This window comes from Hyperolius riggenbachi, chromosome 7 (assembly GCF_040937935.1).
Source record: "Hyperolius riggenbachi isolate aHypRig1 chromosome 7, aHypRig1.pri, whole genome shotgun sequence".
Lineage (NCBI taxonomy): Eukaryota > Metazoa > Chordata > Amphibia > Anura > Hyperoliidae > Hyperolius > Hyperolius riggenbachi.
In genome coordinates this window covers 92,213,089-92,234,072 of record NC_090652.1, presented here as the reverse complement: position 1 = coordinate 92,234,072, position 20,984 = coordinate 92,213,089, and the positions used below count along the sequence as shown (strand labels likewise).

At 43.7% G+C, this 20,984-nt stretch overlaps 1 protein-coding gene across 6 annotated transcripts in view; it reads left to right on the top strand.

The window, feature by feature from the left end:
• The window catches only part of RAB26 (RAB26, member RAS oncogene family), a 704,373-nt gene that overhangs the window by 386,868 nt on the left and 296,521 nt on the right, over positions 1-20,984 (top strand). For all 6 annotated transcript variants that reach the window (XM_068244332.1, XM_068244331.1, XM_068244330.1 and 3 more), the window contains one exon: positions 16,392-16,433. In XM_068244332.1, coding sequence (XP_068100433.1) covers positions 16,392-16,433 — 42 coding nt within the window. The remainder of the gene's footprint in view (positions 1-16,391; positions 16,434-20,984) is intronic.

Sequence of the window (20,984 nt, the reverse complement as noted above, 5' to 3'; positions counted from 1 at the left end):
ACCTTTTCACCTAATTTTTGGTACTTTTTCAATTGGAAAGTGCTGAAAAGTAATTTAAAAAAAAGTTTTAGATAAGTTAATTGTATATTGGCCAAGCTTTTTTGCGCTGACAAGTGTGCTCCCTGCCTTAATGAATCAGGGAGAATGTTGGTAAAAGAAGTTCCCTTATCTTAGAAACAGCTACTAGTTTTAGGATTGGAGGTTATTCCCTCTCTGCCACAGGCAACCTGTCTATTATCAGACTAATGATTCAGCTGGATATGTTTGGTGATAGGTTTACTTTAAAGACTTCACAAGGGAATCAATAACTAATTAGCAACTGTTCCCCATGCATATCTTTAAGGATCTACACTTACTGGTACATTTGTTTTTGTAGGGATGTATACCGTACTTTCCACTGAAACAAGCATAAACACTACATGCTTAGAACCTTAGGACCTGTTCTCACTACGGTGATTAGCGGGTGATTCCCACTAATCGCCGAAGCGCTAGCGCTTTTTAAAGCGCTAGTGCAATTATATCTGAATAGCAGTGATTTCATTGCTGCCAATCGCGGGCGTTCTGCGATTAACACCAATCGCCAAGCGTGCTGCCTGCAGCATTTTGCCGCAATTCTCGAGCGATCGCGGTACAGTGCTTAAACAAGCGCTGATTGCGATCGTTGGGAATCATGGAAGTGTACAATTATTTTACCGTGCTAGTCATGGTAAAATCACCCACACAAAACGGTAGCATGGAGCGCTTAGATAGCTGCACAGATATTCCCTTACAGGCCGGCTGAGCTCTGTGGTGTCCATCTGGTTGGCACAGATGTTCCCAGATTATCCGTATTACTCTGGCTTTAATTGCTGACTAGCCTTACAGAATTGTTCATATAAAGAACAGCCTGATGAAGGGCTCTCTACAGCCCGAAACGAACATATGTCGTTGCCCGTCCTAATAATTTATCTCTTTACCACATCAAGCCAGATTACAATATTAAATCAGTCTTATTAAAAGTTTCCCTTCTGGATGCACTTGAATGTTGCTTATGAAGACTGACCTTTACGGATTGAAAATAGTTTTTATGGTCTATTTTTGTATTTGTGTCAATTAAGTTGAACAATTAAGTTGAACAAAATTTTTGTACTGCAAGATTGCATCATAGACTTGTTACAGTCCTGTTTCTGGTGTAATTCAGATACTACTGCAGCCAACTAGATCAGCAGGGCATCCAGGAAACTGGTACTGTTTAAATGGAAATAAAGATGGCAGCCTCCATCTCACTCTCACTTCAGTTGTCCTTTAAACAGATGGTATTTGTAATAATTAAACTTTAAGTGAGCAAGTAAGATCTCCCATACCACATCACTGCCAAATCATCTCTTTATGCCCCTAATAGCCAGGCACACATCCAGTCCTGATCTGGTGCAGAAAGAAAAGAGTTTTGATAATTTCATGTTCCTGTATATTATTTCTGAATGGTCCCCATAAGGTTCATATCGAGTGCCCTCCTCTGTGGACACAAATGTTGTATTGACAGCCCTGACAAAGCCTTCATTTTGCGAAACAGGGTTCTCCAGGACGGGAATTGTTATTAACCTTCTTGCTTGTATCCCACACAATACCCTTTACCTTTAGTTGTTTAATAAATATACTTGTCTCTGGACATCAGAGCTGTAGTATCCTGACTGGTTGTTCTCAACTTCTCAGACTAATGCACATGTCCATTTCATTTTGTTCAGTTGTCAGTGCTGCGTTTGTCAGATTGCTGCGCAAGTCAATAAGCCGCCTTCCTTTCTCCTGTGCACAGCGTTCCATACCCAGACTTCATTTAATATAGCAGGCACCTATGCGCAGTGTCCAGCAATTTATAGCAACCAGTCAGTTTATTTTATTTCTCAACTCTGTTCTGAACTGATAATAAGATTCACCTACAAAACCCAGCCAGTGATAACTCCTGGTGTGTGCAAAAATGATGCCATTTTCTAAAAGCATTATTCATTTAACAGTGCAGGAGCAATCAAAATGGACGAGAACACCATCTCTGCTTGTCTAAAATGAAAGCCAAATTCCAGAAAATTAGAATTTTGAATACCATGGAAAGACATTGCCTAGAAAGCAGTATCTGATATTCCCTTATATGTGGAATATTTTTATTTCCTGGAACTTGCTTTTAGTTCCTATTATAGGGCATCATAGTGGATCGTGCCCACTAAATGATTACAGGGGTTACTAGGAAGAAACATCTGCATTTTTGTCAGGAAAAGAAAATCATAACTGGTCTCTGGGAAGGTGTTTCCGTGGAGTTTACACTCACCTACCTGCCAGTGCGCTCCCACTATGTCTTGTGTTTCTCTCCATCAATGTGGGGTGACAGTGCCCCGTGATCCAAAGGCATGTACGTGGTTACATAACTTATGATGCGGGGAGGCAATGCTTCTTGGAAAAAGGAAAAGCAGATAAGAGACTGATTAAAAGAAAATCAGCATAGCCCCCTTTTTTAATACCTTCTTTCCCATACAGGTAGATAGAATGGTTGAGCCAGACAACGTGTGGCTACACCACCTGAAAAGTACCAGCCTACATAGTCCATGACATGGGGAGGACCCTGCCCTAAACTTGTGATGGACATGCATCCCATCATTACCTTAATGTCCAAGAGATGGTGGTAACTACACCACAAATGTGGCAGTAGGTCCTTGGGGTCACTGGAATCTGGGACCTACTTTAATAATAAGGGAACTCTCAGATGCCCCTCCCAAGTAAATAGGTAAATACAGTCATTTTTGATCCCCTATCTGTTTGGAAGAAAAGGATAAATGTAACCACTTTATCCAGAGTGGGATAACTGTATACCTCTTTGTGAGGTATACTTCTTTGTGAGGTCATCTTCTGTATACTTCTTTCTACTGACATTTTCTTCTGTAAGTTCTTTCTTTGTCTTTATCCTTCTTTTCGTGAGTCTTTTGTCTTCTTTCCTGTGAAAGTTTGATTGTGGAGTCCTCTGCCTTCTTTGATGAAATTGCAAGGCTGAATAGTATATAGTGTGTCACATAGTTCTTTAAACAAGCACACATCAGACACATCATCGGTGTGTTGTTGTTGGGGCAGAGATTATTATAGACCCAGTGATGCCAATGAGAGTCACTGCTATTTAGCTGCAGTTTCTTATATTTGGATCAGACCCTAAAGATGCCCATACACTTGTAGACTGACACCAGATGTGGCAAAAAATTCTCTCCCTCTCAGATCAAAACTGATTAGAGAGGGATCAAATCCTTCCAAAAACTTGGCATGGATTTTTAATGGAATTGCAGTGTTGCAATGATATGGGCCGTCGATCTGCCGCCGCTCCTGACTCCACCTGGGATTCAATGGTAAAAATCGATTAATGTATGGCCACCTTAACGCTTGCTTGTCTCTGCATATGTGTGTAGTGTAGTGAGAAGCTGTTGGAGGTGGGTTAGCTGTGTATAATGATTAGGAACATTTAGGCTAAATAATGAGCAGCAGTACTGGCAGCAAAGAGCTGTTTGGCTCTCATCCCTTCCCTGTCTCTCTTTATGCTCTTCAAATTAGCCTCATACAGATAGAATAGCAGGCCTTTCATGGGCACTGACATGCCAAGCACTCGCCAGTCTCATTCAGTCTTTAGTGTAGCAACACATTACCACCTTCATTGTGTTATTCCAAGGCAAATTATAGCACAGACCTTTTCCTAGGCCTTTGTAAGGACACTATGGCAGAACTTTCTTACGTTATCACATAAACATCTTGACTATCTTGCATCATAGAAATACTGGTCAGGAGCAACTTAATCATCCATTACTTGCAACCTGGACTTCAGAGCTGCAGGCTGTGATTGGCTCAGAAAACATTGTTTGTGATGGCTCCTCATTTAATCTGAACAACATGCTCAGCCAAGCAGTTTCCCCACTCACAGAGCCTTCTGTTAGTACCTTCAGCTGGGCTGCTTCACATCATATGACCTAACCTACAACAGAATTTTTAGCCTCATAAGCCTTGCCTGGCATAAAAAAACTAGGCTAAGCTCCCCCCGCCTCCTCCTCCCCTGCCACTTTTCCTAATTTGTTTAAAATACTATATGGCATATGGTTTGTTACCATAAGTCAATGGGAATCCTTCCTAAAAAAGCCAGATACTTAACCAAGGAGAGGGAAGGCTCTGGGTCCCAGCTCCCTTGTTGCAGCGGCAGCTCCTCTGTTTGAATCCCACCGCCGCAGTGGACTTCGTAAGTCTTTGGGAGCCAAGTCCTCCTGAAGACAGCCGGCTCTGCACTGCGCCTGTTTGAGCGCGCAAAAGAGGGTGCTCATGTGTGCGTAGTATGGAGAGGCCCGTCTTCGGGATATCAAAGGCTTCAGAAGGCCCCCTTTGGCGGTGGAACGGGGACTGGGAGAGGAAAGGAGAGGGAAGGCTCTATGGGATTCAGAGCCTTCCCTCTCCTTAGGTAATTATCTGGCTTTTTTTAGGACCAATTCCAATTGACTTTAAAGGAATACTGAGAAGAACGGGGGGGGGGGGGGGGGGGGAGTTAGGTGGCTGGGAGGGTGGGATGAAATCATATTTACTTGCCTGGGGTTTCTTCCAGCCCCTGGAGTCAATCAGGTCTCTTGCTTTTCATTCGGATCCTCTCCAGGGTGCAGTTGTCCCCTCTGAAAGATCCAGTAGCTGCCTCCTTGTTCATGCTGCCATAGCTGGGAGCGTTCTGTGAATGCACAGTTTAGGTCCTTGTGAACTGTGCGAGTGCAGGACACTCCCAGCCATGATAGTGCAATTGGGAAGGCAACAGGACCTATGACACGAGGCAACACTTGGATCTTTTGGAGTGGCTAACAGCAACCTGGAGGGTTACAGAACTGCAGAGAGGGACCAGATAGACTACTGGGGGCTGGATGAAGCTCCCCCCCCCTCAGTATTTCTTTAAACATCTTATACACACACTGGATGAAAGCCACTGGAAATGAACGATCCTTGACTGGTCGTCACACAGTACATCACGGAAAAATGGCTCTATGACTTTAAAAAGGTAGCGACCAACAAGTCAGCAGGCATTGCCTCCGTGTTTCTCTTATGACCGGTTAACTTTTGAGTGTTTATAGACTCCATCATTTAGATACAAAATGTCCTAAACAATCTAAAATTCCATGCAGGTGTGAAGATGAACTCCTGTTCCCGTCTATGGAAAGAATCGGCAGCACGCTAGGCAAATGCCGTCATCTGAAACAACTTCCGTCACCTGCTCCTTGCTTTTAGCGGATTATGCATCAATTAGAATCCTGTTTTATTCCACCCTGCGATTAGAAGTGAACTGTAATTGACAGACAACTGCTTAAACGGCGCAGTTTGTGGGCTGATTGATAGGTGTGGAGCTGCCATTTCAGAGAGAGACTTCTGTGTTTCCCTGGCAGCTTAATCCATAATAATGGCCCTGCTGATAAACAGATCGGCCGCGCTGAGACGTTTCATTGGTTTTCCTCCTGCGCTGTCTCTTGCTGCTGGGCGCTGCTCTTCCCCTGTTCCATCTGTTAATATTATTACAATCATCTCAGCTAAAGCTGGGCATCTCATTGGTCTATCAGCTGTGACTGATTGGCCTACCCGCTGGCTGTAATGATGATCAGTCAGCCCTGGAACATATACTGCACTGATATGAGCATATTGCCTTCCTAGCGAATAACAGAGTTCTAATCCTGTGATATATGTATCTCTGAGCCTCCATTGGTCATACCTTCTGTATGCTTTTCACAACTCAAAAATCATAGTAGAGATGGACTGGAGGGTGGATGGACCTGAGAATCCAAGGACCAAAAAGGGCAACAAACACCAGGAGCCAATAGAGTAGTATGTTACTGTATAGGAGGATTTCACTATAGGAAAAATTACTCATGCTTTTTTGGCCGTAAGACAAGTGCAACCACCAATAAGGCCTGCAAAGGAATACCTGCTACTGCTCGGGATTGTGAGAGTCCCCACTAATCACGTTCCTGATGATTAGGTGGGCCCCTTAAAAAAATAATCTCCCAAACGGCCTCATAGCGGCTCGCCCAGAACAAAACATGTCCCCACTCCTAGACAAGCAGCATGAAGATTTAGGCCTGCGTTTTTAAGCAGCCAAGTGGGGCTGCTGCTTTGAGACCCTTATGAAGGGTAGTTATACCTATTCCCTCCTCAAGACAAATATCAAGAACCTTCACCTAGCATCTAAGGTTTCTAAAATGCATCCTCATGCCTCAGATCAGTGCTATAGAGGTTGCGGAGCCCAGGGTTCTGTTTATCATCCATGGTGGCAGTGTCCACTGTCCATTGGTGTCACGCTTCTGGGTTCAGATTTGTAGTTTAATCTCTAAGGCTCTTGGCAAATCGTTCCCTAAAGACCCCTCAGTACTACTTTTGAGAAATAAACTCAGTACTAAGCAACACCCCACCCACCGCGTAGTCCAACATATAGCTAATTCTGCCCATTCCTACCTGGCCTCCAAATAGAAATCTTCATCTCTTGACATTACCCCAGTAGTTTCACGCATCCGTGGCTTGATGATATATGAATGTATGTTGGCTGTGGTCGAGGATCGCATGTCTTGGTTTATCAACACATGGGCTCTGTGGGTTGATCATGCTCATAATGTGGGATTATCTTACCTTGTTTTTTTCTGAAGCTTCCTGACTCCTCTGTTATTATGTTTTATTCACAAACTGTTTCAATGCTGCCTCTCTGCGCTACTGCCAAACTGGTCAGGACCCTGGACTCATGGGGACAACATTCTGTCCCTTTTTCCCTGCATTCGTTTATATCTTTACTGCTTTTGTATTGTAACCCCCTTTATGTGGGGTCAGATATAGCAATGTTATTGTAATTTTTTCATCAGGCTTAAGAAAATAAAAATCTTTGAAACTAAAAGAACAACCTCCCAACAGAGGTGTCAGACAGTAATACGGGTGGGTGGAGACACCCAAAATAATAAAGCAACTAAAATCAAGTTATAAAAGGAGAGGCAGTGGTTGGCTTACCTCTGTAGCCAGTACTGCTCAAAGTAACTTCATAAGGTTTATTGCACAGGAAATCAGGTTAGACAATGCGTTTTGCAAGTGTTGCCCGCTTCTTCAGGTCAATAGACTATATATACTCTGGCAAGACTATATAGACTCTGTACAGCGCTGCGGAAGATGTCGGCGCTATATAAATACTAAATAATAATAATAGAACCTACAAAAAAGTGCAGAATGGCTAGGGAGAAAAAGACTTGAGTGCCAGCTATTTGGCACTTTTGTTAGGCTGTTGATTTTGTTTGGTCCTATTTCAAAATACATGCAATTAGCATTAAATGTGTATGCAAGCAAGAATTTTGTCTCTCTATGATCATATCTAGTAACTGGTAATAGGAACAATTCAGCATCTGTAGAGGTAGCCAAACATTATATATTTTCATAGAATGATCAATTCAAAAATATGGGTCATAAAATCAAACACAAGTTTTCTCCATCAACATAAAACTGTTAATGTTATATTCCATCATTTGTTTTCGGGGAGTTGATTAGAAGGGGTGGATAATTATGATCTTTTGTTAGCAACAATCTTTTGTTTGTGGTCAGATGTGGTGTCAGTCACAGCATTACCTTTCAATTGCTCATTAAATACATTTTATGAAAGATTGCATTGTGTTTGGCCATCTTAATAGAGAGTAAGCAAGTTTAACCAAGGGCATGAAAGGCCTAGGGTAGTTCCTGGCCAATGGGGGGATGGAGGCTGAATATGTTAGAGTGGGTTCATCAAATCACCAGAGGTGGCGCTCACAGCAATGTCACATCCATATTACAGTTCAGATGCCTAAGGCAGATATAAGCAGAACGGCGCAATTCCAAATTCCACCATCCACTATGACAGAGAAACATACACCCCACAGTTTCTGTGCTTCACTGAGGAAATGGATTATCTTACATGATAACTGACTCTGAGATAGGTGGCGTATGTATATCTCCTCGGTGAAGCATAGATCCTGTGGGGTATTTTAAAGTTCTAATTAAAGTCACAGTTTTACACTATTGGGAGGCCTTTTTTTTATTGAGGTACATGGGACGAGGATACAAGCTTAAGGAAGATTACAGCCATTGCCACTGGTGCGGGACGACCAGGAAACTGTCCCAAGGCCTGAATAGACCTGGCATAGGTCGCACCACACGGTGAGTTGCTGACTTAGGGTGTGGTGGTGGTATTTTATTCCATCTATGTGGTCAAACTTTATGCACAGACAAGGAAAAATAGGAATTATATGCTGAATATGAAAATTTTTGATCCAGTGAAGCATAGAGACTCAAGTGTATATGCTTCTCTCAAAATTTAGCTTTTTAATGTGGCGTTTGGAAGTGGACTACCTTATTTGATCATTGACTCTGTGATAGGTGGTGTATGTATATATCCTCAGTGAAGCACAGAAACTGTGGGGTGTATGTTTCTCTGTCATAGTGGATGGTGGAATTTGGAATTGCGCCGTTCTGCTTATATCTGCCTTAGGCATCTGAACTGTAATATAGATGTGACATTGCTGTGAGCGCCACCTCTAGTGATTTGATTTACATATTGTAAACAGAGTGGGCGAACCAGTTTTTCTCCAACGCCTGTGTCAGCGTTCTCCTATCAGCGCGTAGTGTGTACTTGCAAATGTTATGGCCCATACTCACGGGCGATAAAAGTGGCCTGTCGCCAGCACACGTGAGCGTGTGGGCGACAGGCCGGCGACAGCTCCTCGCCAGGTCCCTCCGCGTACACACGCGGAAGAGGGACCAGCGGCGCGACGGAAGCTGTCGCCGACGTTCCTCCTCCCCCCGCCGGAAGCTCGCTGGAAGCTCTGCGTACTCACGCGGACTAGCTACGGCTGCGGCGAAGTTGCGGCGGCGACTGTCGCCAGGCGATTGAACATTTCAATCGCCTGGCGACTTCAGCGACGGGCGACAGTTCGGGGTGCGCGCCCGTTCCCGGCGACAGTTCGGTGTGCGCGCGGCCCATACTCACGGGCGACCTGTCGCCGCAACACGCGCGCCCCGCGTGTTGCGGCGACAATTGTCCCTCGTTAGTATGGGTCATTAGAGTGGGTTGTTGCACAAGCAAGACCAGAGCAGGGAGGATGAAAGTCTGGAGTAATGCATGGAAGGAGGCAGCTGCCACCCAGGGGGCTGTACACAAGAGATAAGCTGCTATACATGGATCCTGTACATGGAATGGGGGGGGGGGGGGGGGGGGGGGGGCTTTCCTTGAAAAGGGTGAGAAAGAGGGCTGCACATAAATGGAGGGCTATAAGAAACATGGGCAAAGTATACATCCAGCCTAGAGTATTCCAGCCTAAGTATGTGCTAAATTACATTAAATAAAATAGATGGGGTTTAGAATTATTACAATCAATATTTTGAATCATTAGAATTAATGATGTTAATTTAAATTATAATTAGTATTATAAACGAAATAAATAGGCAACTATATTTGTTTCCTGGTATTGTTTTAAAATGTAAAACAATACCCGTTGTCTGGCTGTCCTGCTGACCTTTGGCATCAGTAGTATCTGGATCACACACCTGAAACAAGCATGCAATTAATCCAGTCAGACTTTAGTAAGAAACATCTGATCTGCATGCTTGCTCAGGGTCTATGGATAAAAAAAAATTAGAGGCAGAGGATCAGCAGGACAGACAGGCAATTTGTATTGTTTAAAAAGAAATAAACATGGCAGCCTCCATACCTCTCACTTCAGGTGTCCTTTAATGATGTAATATTTTGCTACAACTGCTCAGCCAGTACATAATTTTTAGCAACTTTTAGGCCAATCGCTGTTGCCAACTCTCAGCATTTCCGGTGCAATCTGTACAGCACTTGAAAGCACTGGACGATCTACTGCCGGTGACAGTACAGCCTTTACGCTTTACTTTTTTTTTCTTTTGTATCTGGTATGAATAAAGTTAAAACTACCTCCTGGTTTCACAAGTGCCTTTGCCACCCAGCTTTTGCAGCCTAGTCCAGTCCCACCCCAGCACAAGAGGTCATAGACCCTTCCAGGGGCGTTGCTAGCCCCAAAGATCAGTGGCACGTGCCACAGATCTATTCTGGGGTGCCCCAAATGTCCCCCAGGCAGAGTCAGCTGTGGCGCCTCAATGGCGGGCATGCTGGGAGCTGTGGTGCTTCAATCAGGGGTGTGCTGTGGTGTCTCTATGTGGGCATACTGGGTGCTGTGGTGCCATGCTGGGCACTGTGATGCCTTTATAGGGGCATGCAGGGAGCTGTGGTTCTTCTATAGGGGCATGCTGGGAGTTGTGGTGCCTCAATGGGAGGCCTGTGGGAGCATGAGAGGGGGGCCACTAGAAGGTCAGGGAATGCTATGGGGTAACTGCCAGATAACCTGGCAGCAGGCCAGCCCACCTAGCAGAAAGCCAAACTAGTCAGCACAGAAGCCAGGTAAATGCCTAGTTATTTATGTGTTATGCTGCATTTTTGTTTCTTTGTTTGTATATGGAGAGGGGGCTTTATCCAACATTGTGCCGGACAAGCCTACTTAGACCGCTGTTAAGTTCATGTAGATTTCTACCAACCATGACCACATCCACATTCTGGTGCCCCCCCATTTTCCGTCTGGAGCGCCCAAAAGTGCCCTAAATCTCTTAGGAGCCTAGAAACGCCCCCGGGCCCTTCTCTGTCTCCAAATAGAAAAGTTTCTATTACCTTTTGTGTTAACATTTATTTCCCTTTTCTCCTGGCGGACTCAAAGCACTTGAGCTGCAGCCACTAGGGCACGGTCAGCAAAGCAGTAGCAGTGTTAGGAAGTATTGCCCAAGGACACCTTACTGAATAGGTGGTGGCTTACTGAACAGGAAGAGCCAAGATTCAAACCCCGGTCTCCTGTTTCAGAGGCAGAGCCTTTAACCAGCACACTATCCAGTTACCAAGTAGGTCAAACGTTATTTACACATGGAAATTGCCCACAAGGTTGCTTTTGAAAGGCACTTCAAAAGTTATTTTGCAGCACTCCTATCTGCATTGGAACACAAATGCTTCAAAATGCTTCCTGACCCGCAAACCGCAATTGCTCCCTCCGTTCACTTTCATCCCTGTAGCAATTTTTGGGATTGTCAACGATCCCAAATCGCAGCTGAAAGCACTCAAGGCCTATAAAATTGTATATAAAGTTATGTATGTGTTACTTTGGTATTTGATATTTAGATATACACATTTATACATTTATGAAGGGCATGGTGACATTGAGTTTATGTCACCCCTACCTTCCCGAAAAAGAAATAAAACTTGGCTCCATACCCTTTAGTAGAGATTAATGACAATAGCAGGGACATGGCATTGTAAACCCCTCTGACTGATGGAGACAGAAATTGTTCACAATACTTAGTAAAACCTGTCAGTGTTATATAAATGTATAATAAATTATAATAATTTATGCTCTTCAACTTTATAGCTTCCTACTGGAGGTGTAGATATGTATAATATTCATTGCCTGCAGCGTTTACTTAGGACCAGGAGTGACAGGCAGTTATTGCCATTGTTGACACTTCCAATACAGAGATGTGCCTATTCAGCACGCCATTCATTTTATTCTTTATCTATTTTTAGTGTTGTACATAATAAACAATATTTAAAGCAGCCCAGAAGTGACACAATTTCCAAATAAGAGTGAGGCTGCTTTCCTGGCTCTGGGAGTGGGACGTGAGGGGAATGCAGGCACGGCTGAGTGACAGAAGAGAAACAGGCATCTCTACAGCGGTGTGGAAACTACTTCCTGGAACTTAAAGGACTTACAAGGCCAGGATTTTAGAAAAAAAATAAAAAAAGTTAGCTACTTGTGTCAGCTTGTCAGGCACGGAGGACGCCGTCCGCCCCCTCCGTGCCGTTCCGCCGGGTCCCCGCCGCTCAGTAGCCCCCCCCCCCCGAACGGTCCCCGACCGTGTGGCCTGGGTTCGGGCTCTCCAGCCTGTACAAAGATGGCGGCGGGAGCTGGCCGCGGCTGCGCAGTACGCATAGCCGCGAGTGCGGCTGCGCAGCTCTGAGGCCAACCCCCCCCCCCCCGATCCACGTAACAGTAACAGCTCCGGCCGCCATCTTTGTACAGGCTGGAGAGCCCGACCCGGGCCGCGTGGTCGGGGACCATTTGGGGGGCTACTGAGCGGCGGGGACCCGGTAGAACGGCACGGAGGGCATGGACGGCGTCCTCCATGCCTGACAAGCTGATGCAGGTAGCGAACTTTTTTTATTTTTTTTCTAAAATCCTGGCCTCGTAAGTCCTTTAAAAGAAACCTTTATGGATGACCTCAATGGATGATGTCTGAAGGGATCAGCACTCGATCCCTCCCGTGACAGTTGGGAGCCCAGTATTGTACAGATGGTTTGCTCTGCTGTGTGTGAATGGTGCGTATGTTGCTATGGAGGCAAGAGGAGGGACTTTGCAGGATAAACTAAGGAGTGGCCCCCTCAGGAGTAGAACAATGCGGTTGGGGACGCTATTGTTTACACTCCAGTGTTTTGGGGGAGCTCAAGTTTGGGGGAAAACTTATGCACACACTAGATTCTTGGCTAAGTTTCACCTGGCATGTGTAAGCATCTTTACAGCAGGCAAGTTTCCATTTTTAAACGAAAAAGTTGTCTCTTTCAAACCAGTTATTCTTTGGACCCAACAGGACCCATTAGAACCTCCACTTTCAGGTGTTAGTACAATGGGGACATGTTGTCCTCAGGCCTCTGTACTAGTTCAACGATTGGAGCCAGGTTGTGTAGGAATATAGCATGGGATCAACATTGACAAACTGCTCTAAATAAAGGGCGATCATGAAGAACCCTTTGGAAAGGTCAGAAAAGTTGCCAGGCAAGGCACTTGGCTTCCATAGGCTGAAAGGATCATTTATGGTCACTTTGGTGGACACTTTCCCAGCAGCCTTTGTAATGTCATGTGCTGTCATTTTGAAAGGGAGCAAAAGCAGGAGCAACACCTGGATACAATTCATTCATGTAAAAAAAATCTCCGCAAAGCCAATTGCGGCTACAGGGCACCCGATGTATAATTTTGGTGCTGGACATAGCTGTAGGTAGCCCAAATTATGCTAACCAAAGAATGGCAAGTATTAGACTTAGGGTTAACCGTAGAGCTAGTTTTAGTAGCTAAGGGGAGGATTAGTGTTACTAGGAGGTAGAATAGAATATCTGCAGTGTTGCCGGCATACTACAAACACAACACATCGCACTCCCATCAATGAAATTCCCAAACTCATTTGTCTAGTCCTCTGCATCACAGATAGCAGCTCTGTAGCCACATGGGGGCAGGAGACGGGGACAACTTTCATAATTTTACCAATCAGCTGCCTCTTTTTTTATTTAGAATCAGCAGCTTCCACGTTGCCCCATGAGTAGCTATCCTGTTAGTGAGCAAGTAGCATCTTTGGAGAAATGCACGACTGACACCCAGACAGTTTGCCTTTGTTCCTACAGAGAGCTCTGCTAACGAAACCTATTTCTCCTGATAGAATGTTCCTATCAGAGTGATTGTCCGGGGTGAGAACCATCTCCTGGACTTGCAGTCAGCTTGGCTTTGATGATACATTTTGTGCCACATTACTTCTGCTGAATGCAGCTTTTGCTCAGACATGACAAATGAGGCAATATATTGCAGAATTCAGTACACACATCCTTGCCTCAGAGCAGCTGTGGCCAGGCAGAGAGCAGGACCTTAGCCCAGTGCTGGCTCTGAGTTATTGCTCTACCATTCAGGGCGTTAATGCATTATTGCTTCTTATTGTTCTGTTATAACAGTTATAAATAAGTAAACGTTCGTTAATTTATTTTATTACTACTGGCGAGGAAGAAAAAAAAAATCTTTTAATGATGTGAAAAAGTTTGATAGTGTGCATAGTTTCTGGGAGCTAAATATGCCAGAAACGAGTTTGTTTTTTTAAAAAATTGCACTATTAAGCTTTTCTCATTGTTTTCTTAGTCAGAGCTTGTGGGGACGGGGGCACCAATTATTTTATTAGTATGTTACCAGCCCGTGTCCTATGTTGTAGTAGTCAATTGTATGCCCCTCGACAGTCGTAAACTGTCGAGGGGCGGTTGGTGAAAGCAGGCCTTGGTAGGGAAAAATAAAAATCTGTCCAAGGCTGAAGCAGATGCAGAGCTGCCTGCTGGCTACACACAGTTCCTCTCCCTACGAGATAGAATTTGAATGAAAAACACTGATCATGTGACCAGAGCAATCATTGTTTACTATAATTATGTGACTGCATAATTACAACTTAAAGGATAACTGTAACCAATAAAAACAAAAAAGTTACATACTCACCTAACAGGATCCCTTGGAGCTTTCCCATTCCTCTCTGCATCCCCACGTTCCACCACCATTCAAATTTCTGGCTGCCTGCGTCGTCGGGTCTCGGAGTACTTCCAAAGACGTGTGTGCACAGCTGCTTGTCTTCCGAAGTACTTGGAAACCTGATTACTTCAGAGGAGACCCTAAGACACGGCCGGGGGAGACCTGAGTACCTTTGTGGCCTTCCAAAGAGACCACAAGGCCTCTTCGACATTAAAGCTAGAGGCTGGAACGGGGGTCTGGCAGTGGAACGAGGTGACACAGTCAGGAACGGTAAGGCTGTAAGGGATTCAACACCTTTACTCCTCGTAGGTGAGTATCTAACTTTTTTAGTTTTATTGACTACATGTGTCTGTTAAATGTGTAGCAATATATATGGCACCTGTCAAAGGACATACATACAGTATATATCTGTTCTTTGCCTGGAATCGGCTTTAACAGTAAAAGTTTTTTAAATGGTTAAATGAGTGTCTTTTGGTGAATCACTCATTAATCCAATACCCACAATAATTCAGCCCATCAATTCCAATTCCATTAGATTTTTGTGTTACACTGATGTGATGACCTTTTACAGATCTGATATGTTAATATTGTTTGTGGTCACAGTATGGGCTCCTTCACTGTGTAAGTAAAAGGTATACTTTAAAATGGGCCCGTGTGATCTTCCCCTGCTCTCAGAATCTCAGTATCGGCCTGGGAATGATAGACTTGCCAGCTAAGGTCACATTTAATGAGGTGCCTATTAAGGCTAATTGGAAAATGAGCAATCCAACTCACTGAAGATCCAGACTTGCTTGGGAATTAGCTTAATCACCTCTTAGGTTTGTATATTGTGTTTATTCTCTCAGGTGGAGTGTGATGGGCTAACCCTGGCAATTACAATTTATATAGCGTGTAAATGTTGCTCTGCAGCAAGCATACGTAATCAATTAGCTATCAAGCTTTATTTGGCCTTGGCAGAGGCAGAGTCTGTGCAGCAATCAAGTCTTGCGGAAATTGTTTATCACTAGGCTGAATCGTCCTAAAGCAGCAATCAGAGCTGAACAGCACATGACCCTGCCAATGGGGCTGGCTGGACATAATGCAGCAGCTGTAATGGCTTAGTGACTTTGGCCACGATTCACGAATCAGTGTGCAGACTGGCCAAGTAAAGTGTAGCCGCACAGCTACAATCTATATTAGATTATTGCGGTGCCATTGCAATGCACTGCAGAGTCTGCTTCACTCTAAGCACTTCCTTCGCACCGCAGGAACCGTGGCCAGTCTCATAGAGAATAATGGCCACTGCGGCATGGAAGTGGCGGGGGGAGAGTACCATAACGCAATAGAGAGAAAGGGGTCTCAAAATAATGTTTCACTACTTAATGGCAGACTCATTTAGATAAATAAGACGGTCATCTGATTAAGGAGGATTGAAAACTTCTGTACAGTTAAAATATATATATATATATATATATATATATATAATACATTTTGTTTTAATTTATATTTACCTACATTATTCTATTGAATTCCCCTTAATATGGAGGTATCCTTCGATGCATTCATTTGTATTGATATGGGCATTCCTAAGCTCCCATCCCACTGGGAATAAGTGATTGGCTGGTTTTGATTTTCACATCCAATCACTGTTGTTTTTGCACTAAAACAATGTGACAGCAGGAATAAACACATATTCAGGAAGGCAATAGAGATCTGCATATTCATAGCTCAATTACTGGCAATCACTGTCTGCAGTACATCAAGGAGGTCGGACGGCTCTTGCCCATATTCTTTCTTGTCTGTAGCGAGCTTTACATGTCTTGGTTGTCCAATTTAGAAATAAGCATCTTTATTGTTTCTGTCCTCAGGCGCTTTGTAATATAGTCTTCAGTGCAGTACCAGCAGACTGCAGTAGATTATGTAAAAGAGAATTTAATAAAGCGTAATATTCAAAAGCAAGTATAAGTTTTCCAGGGTAATTGGGATGGATGGATGTAGATGCTGCGCTAGCACAGTGTGTTCTCATGTGCTCATGCTAAGTGTTTTTCTTTTCTTCTGTTTCAGAACAAAGTGTTGAATGTGGATGGCGTGAAAGTCAAGCTTCAGGTAAGTACATTTACTTTTTCATCATTTACATTTGAAAGACTTAAATAGCTCAAAGACAGGCAAGAGCAGTAAACAATAAAAACGAGAGAAACAAAAATGCCAAGTGGAATGAACATTTAAACTAGGTCATTGACTATTTGTAAGAAAAGAAAAAAAAACTACCTATCTTACCTTATCAGTAAGTGGTCCTTAGGCAATACCCAAATGTTCCATACAGTAACCTCAGAACATAGCAAAAGAGCCATGGAACCCAGTGCAAATTTGACATGGACACCCCCCTAACCCAGCACTGTATGTATAATAATTGTAGGATACACACCAACCAAACCGGTTTAAAGAGACACTGTAATGACGTCAATTTGAATGCACTACATTATTCAGGAAACACAATTTTAGGTTAATTATCCTGGTTTCAGCATCAGAAACACTTCCTATATCTTAATTAGTTAGTCTTAGTTAATCCACATGAAATGGTATCTAACGTACTTCAAATTCACATGCTTTTTCACATTGCTAATGCAAAAATGTGCAATTCCCATTGGCTTGTATTCGCATGAGAATCACATGTATGTAGTGACAAAGCATACATGCTGGCTGAATTTGTTCTGCAGAAAATTTGCACCTGACAAATCGCCCAACAATGCAAGTCAAATGCAATGCAATTGACTTGCAGTAGATGTGTTGCAAATGCAAATTTTCAAAAACCTAAATCATGTAAATTTTGTTGTGTGAAAGGGGCCTAACACTAATTAATTAAATTTTAGGCTAAATATAAATGTGCCTTCTTAAAGGGTTACAGTACTTAAGTGAAATAAAAAATTCAGTTTAACTTACCTGGGGCTTCTGGCATCTCTTTGGAGTCATCCTGTGCCCACGGTATCATACGAGTCCCTCCAGCACTCGAGTCCCTCCAGCGGTGCAGTTGGCACAATGTCCTGGAGCAGGTTACATTCACCAAACATAAGGTTTTTTTCAGGGCTGTGGAGTCGGAGTCGGAGTCGTGGAGTCGGAGTCGTAGAGTCGGGCAATTTTGGGTGCCTGGAGTCGGAGTCGGGAAAAAATGCACCGACTCTGACTCCTAATGAATTTGTAACTGTAATTAAAATAGAAAATATGATAAAATGTTCTATTTCTCAGATAATAGTCATTAAAACTAATGTATATATACAGTATATATACAGTTTTAGCTGTGCTTAGTCCACAAAAATGAAATAAACCAATCAAAATTAGTTACTTGTGCTGCTTCAATAAAGCAGTCCCCGTATTTTTAGGTTAGATATACACATCTGATTGTGACTGTATATATGATGTGTACACAGGAATCTCTTATATATACTAAATAACATCTATGCTGTAAGAATAAAGCCTGATGTGTAGCTGTGTCACTAATAGAGATGGTCAATGCGATGGAAATAATTCTGCACTGATGCTGATTTATGCAAATGTATGCACTCCCTTTGCTGATGAAATCAAATAATTTGATATGTTGTTAAAATTTGGTTTGGTGACTACAAATTAAAGGGTACCTGAGACGGATGAAAAGTAAAGTGTTATACATACCTGAGGCTTCCTCCAGCCCCCTTCAGGCTATTCAGTCCCTCGCTGTCCACCACCCGGATCTTCTGATATGAGTTTAAGTAATTCAGCCAGTCAGCGCAGTCCGGCCGCATGCCGCTCCCACAGCCAGGAACATTCTGCACCTGCGCAATAGTGCTGCACAAGTGTAGTATGCTCCTGGCGGCGGAGTGTGTGCATGCGCACTACGCCCGACTGGCTCAAGTACCTGGACTCATAGCAGAAGATCCAGGTGATGGAGGAGGACAACGAGGGACTGATTATCCTGAAGGTGGCTGGAGGAAGCCCCAGGTATGTATAAAACTTTAATTTCATCTGTCTCAGGTTTACTTTGTTACACAGTAGTACTATACTCTACATATGCACTCTCCACAGAGCTGCAGGGAATCCACTGAGAATGCTGTGCACATTGAACACAGAGGTGTTGTCTGTCACCCATAAACCTTGTTCAGATTGTGCATGAAGAATGTGTAATAGAGGAAGAATCTCCTCATTCCCCTGCAGAGTACCTGCACATCATTCTTACATGTACCCACACTTACATTGCCTAGGGCCTGATGTTCTTTGTTCCAGTCTCTACCTTTTACAAGTACTCTTACCAAGGACTAGTTTTAGTCTAAAGGGAATAAATATAGTAGTCTACATATTCTTCTCACTTCAGTTGTCTTGTAAAATTCCTAAGCGTTGGCAGTTAAGAGACGAATTTCATGTTACATACTTTTAATCAACAAAATTGTAATATGCAAATTAGAGGAGTCGGAGTCGAAGAGTCGGAGTCGGTGGAATCCTAAACTGAGGAGTCGGAGTTGGTGGATTTTTGGACCGACTCCACAGCCCTGGTTTTTTTATGCAAGAGTTATAGTTTGTCTCATCTGACCACAAATTATTATTTCAGTAGCTTTCAGGCTTGTTCACATGGTACTCAATATTGCAGTCCTGTCAACCTTTCCGATTCAATAATGTTATCAAATTGTAAGAGAATCCATGCCAACTGGGGGTTCCATCATGTTCATCGGTTAGCATCCATCAATCAGGCTGCAAAATAGCTAGATGTATGGTCATATGGTCACCTTTAGAGCTTCAGCCAACAGATCATCCAAATGTACAGTGAACCCATATCACAGAGTATTCTGACCATAAGAGAGGCTGCAGCCATAGACTGCATTTAGTTTTATTCCTTAATTGCCACAAAAAAATTGCGTGTTTGTTTACGGATAGTGCTAAAGCCAGAAGAAAATATACCTGGTCTCCCAGAATGCTCTGAATGAATTCCGCATAGGTAAACAGCCTAGGCTCAACATCACTAGCAGGGCAGGGCTACATACCAATACATAGCAAAATATATATATAGGAAATGTTTCTAATTGTAAAACCAGGAAAATTGCAAAAGTGGGTATCCTGAATATGTTAATGTACTGCATTCTACTACAATACAGTGCCTCATTAAGAGAAATGTGCCTAAACATAAGTGTGCCTTTGACTCTCCTAGGTGGATTTGCGTTTGATGCAGTCTCAATGGCTGGTGTTTGCAGGAATCATTGAACTCTATTAAGTAGAACAGCAGCTGTGTGACCAATATCTCTGGGTGAAGTGGAAAGCAATGGAATAGAACGTAGCTACTTTCCTCTGTACTGTGGGAACATCAGTGTCCACTGCGACCGCTGCTTAACCAGCTGAGCGGTCTGGACGAGCTCAGCTCGTCCAACACCGCCAGCGGCTGCCGCTCAGGCCCTGCTGGGCCGATTTTAATGAAATAAAAAGCAGCACACGCAGCCGGCACTTTGCCAGCCGCGTGTGCTGCCTGATCGCCGCCGCTCTGCGGCGATTCGCCGCGAGCAGCGGCGAAAGAGGGTCCCCCCAGCCGCCTGAGCCCAGCGTAGCCGGAACAAAAAGTTCCGGCCAGCGCTAAGGGCTGGATCGGAGGCGGCTGACGTCGGCTGACGTCGATGACGTCACTCCGCTCGTCGCTATGGCGACGATATAAGCAAAACAAGGAAGGCCGCTCATTGCGGCCTTCCTTGTTTATTCTGGGCGCCGGAGGCGATCGGAAGATCGCCTCCGGAGCGCCCTCTAGTGGGCTTTCATGCAGCCAACTTTCAGTTGGCTGCATGAAATAGTTTTTTTTTTATTTAAAAAAAACCCTCCCGCAGCCACCCTGGCGATTTAATCAGAACGCCAGGGTGGTTAATAGTGTTCAGTGAACCCTGCTAACACCTGATGCTTAGGCTATACCAAACACAGCAGGAGAGGGTGCATAGGAGATGTTTAAGCAGCCCAGAGTGCTTGTCCTAAATTGGTACCGCAGTGCACAGAATGTAGGCTGCTATTTTGGAGGCTGATCAACTGCCTAAATTATCCTTTCAGTATATTAATTTTATTTACCCTTAGACTACATAGAAATGGTAAAATTGGATGAAAAAAATTGTACCATGTATGGGCACCATAAGGAAAGCTCCCTTCGGCCAACAGCCATTTTCTTCTCCATTCATCTGGTTTCTTCTATTTGGCACACTGTCACAGCAGTGAAGGTCCTTTGGTTGTGTATTACAAGATGGCAGCTTTTCTTTTCTTTTTGGGTACTCGGCATAAGAGTAAGGTAAAGAATTGGCTCTGATTACGGTCTCTACAATCTTACCATTGCTTTGACTTAAATATGTGGGAGGAAGGACATTACAGGGAATAGACATGGAAACTGAGGAGAGGAAGAATGGGGCCCAGAGGGCACCTTCCTGAGAAGGCCAGTATCACATTTTTATACCCTCCTGGATTTTTGTTTTTGCCAGTAGATGGGCTTTGAGCAACATCACTAATCATATATTTGATGACAGTAACAGTTTTTATTAAATCGGACCTCTGATGTGTTAATACCTAAAACCCACACTATCAGCACAGTTGACACAAGTTATAACAGAGTAGCAGGAGGACATGTCTAAAAACTAATCACTTAAAGTGGACCCAAATTAAAAATACAAGATT